This window comes from Chelmon rostratus, chromosome 21, assembly GCF_017976325.1.
Source record: "Chelmon rostratus isolate fCheRos1 chromosome 21, fCheRos1.pri, whole genome shotgun sequence".
Lineage (NCBI taxonomy): Eukaryota > Metazoa > Chordata > Actinopteri > Chaetodontiformes > Chaetodontidae > Chelmon > Chelmon rostratus.
The window spans coordinates 3830097-3842481 of NC_055678.1; the positions used below are offsets into that span (position 1 = coordinate 3830097).

A 12385-nucleotide genomic window follows, 5' to 3' on the forward strand; every position below is an offset into this window, starting at 1 on the left:
TCCATCAGGTCAACAACCAAACACACCCGTACATCCACTCACCCACACACACACTCTCACACTGTGTGTGTGTGTGTGTGTGTGTTTCCACCCTACTATTTTTACTCCCATTTTCAGTTTGTCATTAATTAATCTTAACTCGTCTCTTCAGCGAAGAGCTGACAACATGAGATGTGTGTGGGGAGATGATGAGGAGGCTGTAACCTTCCTCACATGAACACATGACTAACAGAAATGTCTGATCTCCATCATGTTTTCCATCTTCTGACCTCTCTCAATTTTAGGAGGTGTTGTTGAAGAGGGCAGCTGACCTGGTGGAGGCGCTCTATGGGATGCCTCATAACAACCAGGTAACGTTTGCTCCTGCTCACCTGTCCACATACTGAAGCTGACTTTCACGCTGAAGAGAGAGTCTGTTTCTGTTTGATTTCACTGTTTGTGAAGATTTGACTCCATCAAAGTTCAGGTCAGAGCAGCGCTGGCTTTAAAAAGAAGAGGCTGAGTTCACTCATGCAGGAGTTTCGTACTCACAGAGACGAGAAGACGCTGTTTATTTTCTTGTAAAGAAATTTTCCCATAATGCTCAGCAAACAGGACGTCCCTCCTCTTTCAGGTTTTATGAGTCAGAACCTCCTGAAACACTGAAACACTTTATATTCACTCCATCCTCCCGACACGCTTCTCAACCCACGAGTTAATCACCCCAAAAACACACACACACACACATGCACACACACGGACACGCACACACACACACATGCACACACACAGACACACACACACACACACACACACACAGGTCTATTGAAAGTGAAAGAGTAACCTTGAACAGAGGTTGCAAACGAATGTAAATCCAACTGTAGTAATAATAATAACAGCACCCTGTGTGTGTGTGTGTTTGTGTGTGTGTGTGTGTGTGTGTGTCACTGTGTGTCTGTGTGTGTGTGTTTAAGGTCACATGTTGTCTTCATGTATGTGTGAAACAAGCTGAACGTGTGTTTTTAATGTGAAGCATGTGAAACATAAATCCTGTGTCACCATGTTTAACCTGAGGAGAGAAAATATAACGAGACGGACAGACGTCAGAGTGCCCCCTGCAGGACACGTAGGGTGACTTTCAGTGATCAATAAAATCTAATAAGATGAGACAAAGAGAGGATACAAGATAAAAGAAGACTTCGGAAGGCAGCTTTCTGGTTGCTGCTGATCATATTACAGATGAAACCACTGAAAACCAGCAGCACCATTAGCAATAATAATCCCAATATATATTATATGATAATAATACAGAACTTTTCCTCAATGACATGTTTACTTTTTTGTCTCCCTCAGTAATTAGCGCAAAGCAAATATATAGAAACCTACGTAACCCTCCTTCTTCTTCACCTCTACAGGAGATCATCCTGAAGCGAGCCGCCGACATCGCCGAAGCTCTCTACAGCGTTCCCAGGAACCACAACCAGATCCCATCGCTAGGCAACACCACCTCCCATGGCATGATGGGAGTTAACTCTTTCAGTGGACAGCTGGCCGTCAACGTCTCTGACACAACGCAAGGTACAAACACAAGTACTGCAGGTGTGGTGGTGTCAGGAGTACTGCAGGTGTGGTGGTGTCAGGAGTACTGCAGAAGGTGTTGTGGTGTCACATCACATGGGATGAGGGTGACATCACACACACTCATTTTAATGTTGAGAGTTAGTACCAGAGAGGTGACATGTGAAGGTGAAATGAGAGGAGAGAGGCGGGGAATGACCTGGAACAAAGGTCCCAGCTGGATTCAAACCAGGATGTTACGGTTCAAACTAGACCAGCAGGTCACGCCTCAATTTTCTACAAGCACACTGAGTCAAGCCCAAGGCATCTCAGTAGAGGGCTTGACTCTAGGTCCGCTTACCAGCTTTGTGTGGAGCTTTCAGCGGCATCTCTTGGTCTTCCTTAATGGATGCAGAAACCTCGACCGTCTTCATGTCAGAGAAAGATCAAAGAGGACAGAGATCATCACTGAACACACAGAGGAATATACAATTCCTCGACGCCATGAGCTCAGCTGAGCTTCCTCTGTTGGTCATGTGACCCTCATCAGACCCATAGTTCATTGAGAGTCTCTGACGTGAACAGTGAAGTATTTTTCGAACAGTAATGTTCCTAAACTCTCCTGTCCTCTCATTAAAACTAAAAAATCTGTTTTATTTCCCTCAGTTTGGTCTGAAAGGCCAATTCACTACAGCAACATGCTGTCAAGTTTCTAAACGTTTAATTAATCGAGACACATCAAGGACAGCAGAACAAATGATGGACAAGTTCAGTCTGTTTCTTTAGTCGTTTTAGATCTAGCTGATGAGTATATTTTCATTGTTAGCTGCAACACTAGCCACTAACGCTGGTGTTCAGTACACCATACTGGAGTTTCTTACAAACATTTTCTTGAGCGTTGTGGCAAACAGAACCTGATTGGTCCTCTTGTGACCATTAAAGTTCTGACTGGCTCACAGATAGAAGCTTATAGAACCAGTATTACCAGTACCAGTATTATTAAACATGTGATGTTGGCCTCTTCCAGTTGGTTACAGTCGTAACACCAGCAGCGTGTCGCCGCGGGGATACGTACCAAGCTCCACCCCTCAACAGAGTAACTATGGTAACACCGTCAGCAACAGCATGAACGGTTACGGCAACACCGGCATGCCAAACCTCGGAGTGGCAACATCTCCTGGTTTCCTCAACGGGTCGTCTGCCAACTCTCCCTACGGCAGTAAGTATCAAGGTAAATACTGTCACTACTACGACTACTACTACTACTACTACTACTACTACTACTACTACTACTGCTGCTACTACTGTGGTAACACGGCAAGGACCCAGTGTGGGGTCAATAGACACCATGCTGGGTAATCTTGACCAGTATGTAGAAAACCCACCAGTGGACTATGCAGTACCACTGGAACTGGGTCAGGTTAACCCAGTCGGTGCTACATTGACCCCACACTGGGTCCGGTTTAACTCAGTGTATTTCAGTGTGTAATACTGCTTACTAATGCACTATACACTATCTTGTCATGATGACAATGACTGTAAATGGTGTTGATGTCAGATCTCTTCTCACCAGACCAACTGATCAGTCTCTCGTTAAACTGGTTTCTGACCAGTTTCCTTGATAATGAAAACCATTTTGTGATCCTCTCCAGCTCCTCCCTCTCATCCAAATATGGTCACTTCTGGCTCCAAACAGTTCTTCTTAATTTCTGTTAGATTTATTGGAGTATCAAAGCATTTATTCATCATTTCTGTGCGAGGAGCTTTATGTTGGTTGACGATGCAGAATCTCAGGAACTTGTGGTCCTGAAGCTCTTTGTGGATATTCATGGTCTCCAGAGGATGATTTCCAGTGATTTAATGAACCTTTAATCCAGTGCCACCATCAGGACAAACTTTATCCTCACACTTACGAAATGTCACAATGGAATTAAAGTTATTGTGAAATTTTCAGTTCACGTTCCGTCTCTCCAGACGATGTTTTGACTCCAGTTTACTTCTTTTTAGCGTCTTCCTCAGGTTGAAATGTTCGCTGGTTTTTGATTTTCAGCTCAACCGTATGAAGAAGAGGAACATCTTCTACCCCCTGACGAAGCAGGACACAGCTTGAGTTGAGATGTTCTAAACTGGTTGAACTGGATTCTGATGTGTTTTCTGTCTCTGTGTCAGTTGTTCCCTCCAGTCCGACCATGGCGGTTTCTAACTGCAACTCCTCTCACGGAGTTTTCTCCTTCTCGGCCGCCGTCAAACAGAAGAGCGCCTTCGCTCCGGTGGTGCGGCCGACAGCTTCACCTCCTCCTCCACCAAACTGCTCCAACAACTCCAACGGGCTGCAAGGTGACACTACACCTCCCCAAATACCTCCTCCTCCTCCATCTGCCCACTCCTTCACCTCCTCCTCCCCTGTTTCTCAGACATCCTCTCCATTTTCCGATAGTTTCATTGTTATTGTTTCAACAAGGTTTGTAAATCTGGTGTTTTTCTGTTTTTTTCCAATCATCAACAAATTTCATGTTCAGAGACTCAGTCCGTCCCTCAAACCTGTCTGACTTCCTGTCTGTGGCTCTCAGCCCATTGGTTCCTACTGAAGACGTAAATCTTTAAAAACACCTGATAAATATTTAGTTTCATGTTTAAATGGGTTCAGTAATTTCCTCAAACAGCTGCTCTGTTGTGGACTACTTTCAGCGGCGGATTAATCCACATTTGCTGCAGGACGGTGTGTGTGTGTGGGACTGAGTTAGAAAAAACTACAGTGTGTGTGTTCATGGTAATAAAAGGAACATTGGTGTGTTTTAATGGAGCTCTGTGGCTCAGAGGAAGAAGATCTATCACACATACAATACTTTATTCTTTTTTCTTCTAAAGTCAGTGTCGGTCTTTTTGTAGGATTTATTAACAATAAAGAAATCTATAAAATATCAGTCATATTGATATACTAGAGTTACACTGACAGAAAGAATTTATTTCACAATGTTTGTTTAAACTATGCAGGCCAGTAAAACTCCATCAGATGAATCCAAATGATTTTATTGTTATTATTACAGTGAAGTGAATGAACAGCAGTTATATGTTTGTGTTAATGAATGAATGAGTTTCAAATGATTCACTGCAGCTTCAGCTTCATCTGCTCTGCTTTCCTGTAAACATCAGTGCCTGAACACGAGTAAATGAAGAACAAATGTGCCGAACACACAAACTCACACACACACACACACACACACACACACACACACAGGGTGGGTAACCTGAGTACTGTTAGTATTGCATGGAGAGTGACAGGCCAATCCATGTTTTATTCACTACAACCCACAGATACATCCTCTAAACACACACACATACACACACATTATACACAGATACACACGTTATAAACACACACATTACACACACACACGAACACACACTCTGGCAGTCAGTGTGTGTGATGTCAGTGTTTCTGACAGAGAGGTTTGTCGAGTGTTAAATATTCATGCTGCTCTCCGCCTTCACCAGGCAGAAAGGCCACAGAGAGTGTGTGTGTGTGTGGAGTGTGTGCGCGCGTGTGTGCATGGAGTGTGTGTGTTGATCCATTTGCAGGCCATACACCATGAGAGCAGATGAATAAATACAGTTTGAATGTTATTAATAGTTGTATCTGCAGCAGGCTGCTGAACACAGGCTGAGCTTGATCCCTGAGAAACTCAAAATAACATCATTTCACTCATTTACCTTCATACAATAAAAACAATAATTATAACAAAAATTATCATTTTAAGGCTTAACAGTAGATTTGTGTCGTTATGTGTCATTTGGTTGTGAGTGTTTCAGCTTTTAAAATTGGTGGATTTTCATATCTCAGTTTTGTATTGCAAAAATCTCTCTCTGTGTCTGTCTATGTCTCTCTATCAGTCTCTCTCTGTTAATGACTAAACAAGTGATGTCATTTTACAGCCTCGTGATTCAACTCAATTAAGCTCAAAGTACACACACACACACACACACACACACACATACAAACAAACAAACAAACACATGCATGCACAGATCCACAAAAATGCATACTCACACATACAGACACACACACACACACACTAATGAGCTGGTAAATTAACTATATGCTGCATGCATTTTATATTTACCAGTAGGCTAATGAAAAATGACATGTCATCTTACTGTGTGTGTGTGTGTGTGTGTGTGTGTGTGTGTGTGTGTGTGTGTTCACACCATAAACAAACCTGGAGTTGATTCTGTCATTGGGTTAAAAGCGGTGATGAGGTAAAAGGGACAGGCGCATGCAGGTGATGTAACAACAACAGGAAGTGAACAGGAAGTTAGTGTAGTTTGTCAGCAGTTGGAACGGCAGCAGTGACACACAGTTCATGGAGATCATTATCTCTGACGATCCAGAATAATCCTCCAGAAAACCACTGAGAAACCAGAGAAGAAGACTCTGCAGAACCTCCCAGAGAACCTTCATATTTTCAACTTTCCTTCAGTGTCACCGTAATTAGCGAGAGCTGTCTGTACATCGATGAGCACACTGCTAACAGGAGCAGCTAACAGCTAATGGAGACACTTTGACTGAATGCAAAGAAATATGTCTCCCAAAAGCATTATGGGAACTGAAGTTCTACAGGGTGGAGGTGTGGTCTTGGGAGTCTTTATAGGATTATATGTTTTTTGGCACTGACCAACACTGCACTAAACTGCTCCTGATAATAATAATAATAATAATAATGATAATAAACTTAATTTGAAAAGCACCTTTCATAGAACTGCAGCTCAAAGTGCTTTAAAACAAAGAAATTATTAAAACCAAATGCTTCACTTTAAAATAAGAATGAACATAAGAACAGGGACTAAACATTTAAGTTTGCTGTGGATCAGACTTGATCAGTGAGAGTCTGCAGATCAGATCAGACTTCAGTCCTGAACAAACGTGGTCAGCAGAGAGAGAAGGAAACATTTTGCCGTCTGTTTGATGAGTGTGACGCGAACAGAGGATTATCAGTGTGTTGGTATGAGAGCAGGTTTACTGACTGTCAGAGCTGCAGGTCCCCAGAGACCAGCAGAGACCAGCAGAGACCAGCAGCTCAGCCAGCCTCCACACAGGCGCACACACACACACTCATGCATACATGTCACACACATATCACACACACACACTTATACACAGCACACACATGTTTTTAGAGAACAGTCTGTCTCTCTGTGTCAGTGTTTACCTTTACATCGTCTTTTTTCTCTCTGTCTCTCTGTCTCTCTGTCTGTCTGTCTGTCTCTCTCTCCTCCATGCATCCCTCCACCTGTCTGTCTCTTGTTAGAAACTGTCAGCATTGACAGTCTTTTGTCTCATGTGTCTTGTATTTGTTTGCATGTATTTATCTGAAAGACCTCCATCTGTCTCCGGTGGTGTCGCTGCTTCACCTTCAGTCAAACTCATCCACTCGTTCTCTTCCTCTCTCTCTCTCTCTCTCTTTCTCTCTCTGCAGCCATGTCCGGCCTCGTCGTTCCTCCGATGTAAAGAATCTTCCTCCCCATTCCTCGTCTCGCCCCTCCCTCCTCAGCCACGAGCACCAATCACCTCAGACGAGGCGGGGCCTCGGCAGCAGCTGGCCAGTCGGGGCAGAGTATCGATGGTGTCACTCTTGTCTCTGATTGGACGGAGCCTCGGGTCTCTGAGGAAGAAAATAAAAAGGACTTTTTGTACAGCAGTTTTTCTCTGGGTGCTTTCAGCTCTCTGTAATTACTCTGATCTTATCGTCTGTGTTTGGGGGGTGGGGTCTGTTGGTGTATAAACTGTGATGTCACAGTTATGTGACATCATCTCCAATACTTGTGAAATAGTTCTGGTTGAAAAAAACAGGGAACAGATCCAATCGGATCTGAGGACTTTGGGCATTAAAGGCCCCAAATGACAGAAAACTGAAATCCTCCTTTATTTTAACAAAAACTTTCCTCCCACCTGATTGGTTGCCCCCCTGCTGAGGAACAGGAAGAGGAAAGTCCTCTTCTGAAGTGGTGAATACATCATCATTCATAAGGAAACTGAAGCATCAGTGACGGAGGACACATCACATGTAAATACAGAACAAAGGAGGAGCAAAGGAAAACTTCCGGCAGTTGAGCTTGGTCCTGATTGGCTCTCACTGAGAACCTTTTGTAGGAAACTCTAAAGCCTCCAGCTCTTCTGCTGTTGGCCAATCAGATTCCAGTATTGTGACATCTTTATGAACAGATGAATTCAGTTAATAAAAGAGCTGAAATTTGGGGCCTTTAATCATTTCGATAAACTGAGCACAAAGATTTCTGCACCACAAAAAGATGATCGACTAAAAGAAAGAATAATGAATGAAAACTATCTTCCTCCGTTACTACTCCCTTCTTCCTTTAGCCCCGCCCCCTGCCTGTCTGTGTTTTTTTTTAAATGTTTTTCTTTGTAATGCTCGCACTGTAAAAACCCTGCATCCTGATAGGCTACTGTGGCTATCCGTCTTCTTGTTGTCTTTTTTATTCTATGCTCCTCCTTTTCCTTCCAAAACCCCGCCCCGAGCACTTAAACCCCACCCATGTACCTTGATGCCCCGCCCCCGTGTTTTCTCTGTGGGTTTTGTGATTTTTGCCAAAGTTGTAGCTGGCTGAATATTTATACGTCACTGTGGTTGATCACGCCGCCCCCCGCCCGTCACTGAGCTCACTGAGGGAAACTCTTTTTGTAACATACAGATTATAAATAGTGTATTTATATCTCAGATTGTTTTTGTATAAATGGATGTTGAGTCATGTCGTCTTCATGGGGTTTTAGACGTGTGTGTGTGTGTGTATGTGGTGGTGCCACACTGAAAACAAACCATTGTTTTGTATCAAAAAAGAAAAATGAACGTTAATGTCTTCACACATTTATAGCGCTGTCAATCAAAGCTGATGTGTCCAATCAGCTCCACTCGTTTTTGTTTGGGTTGTTTTTAATGTAAATCTTGTTTGAATGACTGTTTGGCTGTACTGAAATGATTTCCTCACAGTAAATAAAGTCAGCAGGTCGCTCTGACAGACTCTGTTGCTTCCTTTAAGGCCTCTAGGACGTTTTTTCAATATGACTGAAACAACACACAGACAAACACAATTTTATAGGCCTAAAAATCTGGTCATAATACAAATAACCTGCTAGCTAGCTAGATGTCAAAAAAATAAACTGATAAAAACAGATGACCCCAACTTCCAGAGGAGGAGTAAAAGGTTTCACTCCCTGAAACAAAAATAGCCGGGTGTCATCAGCATTACAGTGGGAGGAGAAGCCATGCAAGTGTTTTCCAGCACCAAGTGTCCTCGTGTAGCGGAATAGGAGAGGAGCTAGGACGAAGGGACCACTGATCCTGGTTCAATCGCTTGTCAGAGCGACCTGTCAGGTAGGGTGTAAACAGAGGGTGCAGAGACTCAGACACTCAATCCGTTATGGGTCCAGGTCCCGGAGTTTGAGGCAAGGCAAGGCAGGTTCACTCATGGAAGTGCTTTGCACAAAGCTTTAAGATATAAAGGCAGCAAAAACAAATCAACATTAACAAGTGTAGAAACATTAACATAACAAAGACTGCACTGGTCTTTGTTTGGACTCCAGCAGCAGATTTGTGAATGAAGTCTCTCTCTGAACATTCAGTCATTTATGTGTTCAGGGCTCTCACATAGAAAATGTATCTGCTGGAGTCTCTTGGAGAGAGTGAAGGTAAACGTGGGTGTCATCTGCATAATGATGACGTTTGATGTTTTATAATGTGGCCTAACGGAAGCTTGAAGATGGTGTAGGGGGGAACTATGTGGACAGAGCATCACCACAGACCTGCACTACACGTGACTACTCATCATGTGACAAAAACATTTAGTGCATCTCTAAGGTGGTGGAGCCTGATTGGCTGCTCCTCACTCCAGCACCTGTGACCAACAGGAGGCAGATTCTCCAGCAGAAAAAGAAGAAGAACGAGATGAGTCTGACATTTTGGGAAATCTTTTGCTGTCTTACTCAGAAATCACCGTCTTCAAAGTATTGTCCTCGTATGTCAGCTTTCTGTGACATGAATATTTGTTTTCTGTGGGACATAAAAACTCAGCTGACAGACAAACATTCATCAAAGCTGGAAACACGACTTGTTTTCTTTCCCCCAAAACGAGTTTCTGCAGTTAACAATGTACACCAAGTGTTTGAGAAGTCTCTTATCATTTCTGTTTCATATCTTTTCTTTTCTTTTCTTTTCTTTCATTTTGTTTAAAGTGATGATTAAAATGTGTTTTTTCTGCTGAGGACAGAAAACAGAGAGAAAACGATTAATGAACTGTTATTAAACGACTCTGTTCCCTCAGCGGACACAAAAGCACAACAGGATTTGATTAAGATAAATCACTGATAACCTCAAACCTCATTATTACAGACTTTTATTTATTTCTATTTGATTTCACGTCTCTTCGATTTTTTATTTTCCCTCCAACAGAACATGCACAGACCGTTTATTAAATATCTTTTTAATACACATTATTTTAGCCATTTTAGCTTATTCATTTGCATTCAAGACAGACTTCTCATCCGATCGTTCGCCACCTCACCACCTCAGCGTCTGTGGTTTAGTTCTTCCTCAGGTGTTATAGGTAGCCCTCGATGTCAGATGCAATGATGGAGAAGCAGAGATTCAACAACATGTTTCTACTCAGCAACATTTCAAGATTCAGCTTTATTGTCATGATTCAATAGAAGACAATGACATGCAGCAGCAGCAGCGTCATTAAAGCTACTAACAGAAAATGTACAAACACAAATTCAACTATTTAACTAAATAGAAATAAATAAAACAAGAAAAGAGGCAACACAATAGAACAAACTATTCAAATATGTAAAGGAAGAAAGAAAAAGGAAGTAAATTCTGTTTACAAGAACGAATGAACACTTGAGTATAATTGTCTATATTCACATGTACAGCCACACGTACACATGCTGAGAATATGTAGAGATGCAGTATCAGTGTAACCTGAGCTGCAGTGCAAATAGAAAAGTTTGGTTATTGTGGGAATGAAGTCGTTCGTTATTGTGGACGACCAGCAAAACACAAAGTTCCTTACAAGAAATACTTTACCAGAGTCATGTGTGGCAGTCCAGCTTCTCTGCAGTCTGCTGGTCCGGCTGCTCTGCAGTCTGCTGGTCCAGCTGCTCTGCCGTCTGCTGGTCCGGCTGCTCTGCCGTCTGCTGGTCTGGCTGCTCAGGCGTGTGCTGGTCCGGCTTCTCTGCAGTCTGCTGGTCCGGCTGCTCTGCCGTCTGCTGGTCTGGCTGCTCAGTCGTGCGCTGGTCCGGCTGCTCTGCCGTTTGCTGGTCTGGCTGCTCAGTCGTGTGCTGGTCCGGCTGCTCTGCAGTCTGCTGGTCCGGCTGCTCAGTCGTGTGCTGGTCCAGCAGCTCTGCAGTCTGCTGGTCCGGCTGCTCTGCAGTCTGCTGGTCAAATCAGACAGTAAACTGGAACCGGAGAACTCAGGTGTTCCAGTGTTCAGCACTAGACATTTGAGTAAATGACATAGTTTTACAGAATTCAGTAATTCTGTCCTGTAAACCCCAAAACACGCGTTAAAAAATCTGCGGCATGTTTTTTCCTCCTCGTTCACCTCGCTCCTCCCTTCAGGCCTCCTTCTCTTTCTTTTCCTCTTCCTGTCTTTAATCTTCAGGTCAGTTTACATCAGATGAGGTCAGGTGCATTGTGGGAGATGTGTGTGATGATTTGATCTTCCGCTGGCGTGATCACGACGACGCGGCCAGCTGTTCGCCGGGCAAAGTACACTCACATCCTGCTGGGGGACGAGAGACCTTTGACCTCAAAGAGGTCAATAGAGAGAGACAATAGAGAGACAAAGAGACAGAGAGAGAAATGTTCCTTTAAAGAGATCATACAGTTGCTATATACTGCTACCAGTGTGTGTGTGTGTGTGTGTGTGTGTGTGTGTGTCTTTGTGCTTGTGTATGTGTGCACGTGAGTTTGTGTTCAGACCACAATAATCACAGCCTGCCTTCTTCTGTCGCAGGATAACATGTGATTCTGCTTCTGTATCCAGGCAAGCCTTCACACACACACACACACACACACACACACACACACACACACTCACAGACACACTCACACTTGGAGCTCAGGGGTCTCCCTGAGGACCTGATTGAGAGCAGGGAGCTCTGGTTGCCGTGGCAGCAGCAGCTCCCCTCCTCCATCAACACTCGTTTTCGTTTTTTTCACTTGTTTCTGTGTCCATCTGTCTGTCTGTCTCTCTCTCTGTCTGTCTGACTGACTGTCTGTCTGTCTGTGTCTGTCCGTCTGTCTCTCTGTCTCTCTCTGTCTGTCTCTCTGTCTGTCTGTGTCTGTTTGTCCGTCTGTCTCTCTGTCTCTCTCTGTCTGTCTCTCTGTCTGTCTGTGTCTGTCTGACTGTCTGTCTGTCTGTGTCTGTCCGTCTGTCTCTCTGTCTCGTTGTGTTTGTCTCTCTGTCTGTCTCTCTGTCTGTGTCTGTCCGTCTGTCTCTCTGTCTCGCTGTGTTTGTCTCTCTGTCTGTCTCTCTGTCTGTCTGTGCCTGTCTGTGTCTCTCTGTCTGTGTCTGTCCGTCTGTTTCTCTGTCTCTGTCTGTCTGTCTCTCTGTCTGTCTGTGTCTGTCTGTCTGACCGTCTGTCTGTCTGTGTCTCTCTGTCTGTATCTGTCCGTCTGTCTCACACAGTCTTGTTACAGTTTATCAGCTGACTGCTGAACACAAAGAGATAAATCAGCAGCCTGAGCACACTGGGAACCAGTCAGTAAACTGGTCAATGAACCAGTCAATAAACTGGTAGCTGAACCAGTCACTAAACTGGTAGCTGAACCAG

The 12385-nt window shown here is 43.8% G+C and overlaps 1 protein-coding gene across 6 annotated transcripts in view; it reads left to right on the forward strand.

Moving 5' to 3' along the window:
- The window catches only part of LOC121624530 (transcription factor COE3-like), a 47800-nt gene extending 40758 nt beyond the window's left edge, over positions 1–7042 (forward strand). For 3 of the 6 annotated variants that reach the window (XM_041962271.1, XM_041962272.1, XM_041962273.1), the window contains 5 exons: positions 285–350; positions 1395–1569; positions 2564–2755; positions 3706–3873; positions 7011–7042. In XM_041962271.1, coding sequence (XP_041818205.1) covers positions 285–350; positions 1395–1569; positions 2564–2755; positions 3706–3873; positions 7011–7042 — 633 coding nt within the window. The remainder of the gene's footprint in view (positions 1–284; positions 351–1394; positions 1570–2563; positions 2756–3705; positions 3874–7010) is intronic. The other 3 variants (XM_041962274.1, XM_041962275.1, XM_041962276.1) reach the window with 2 other exon arrangements.
- The last annotated feature ends 5343 nt before the right edge of the window (positions 7043–12385 follow it).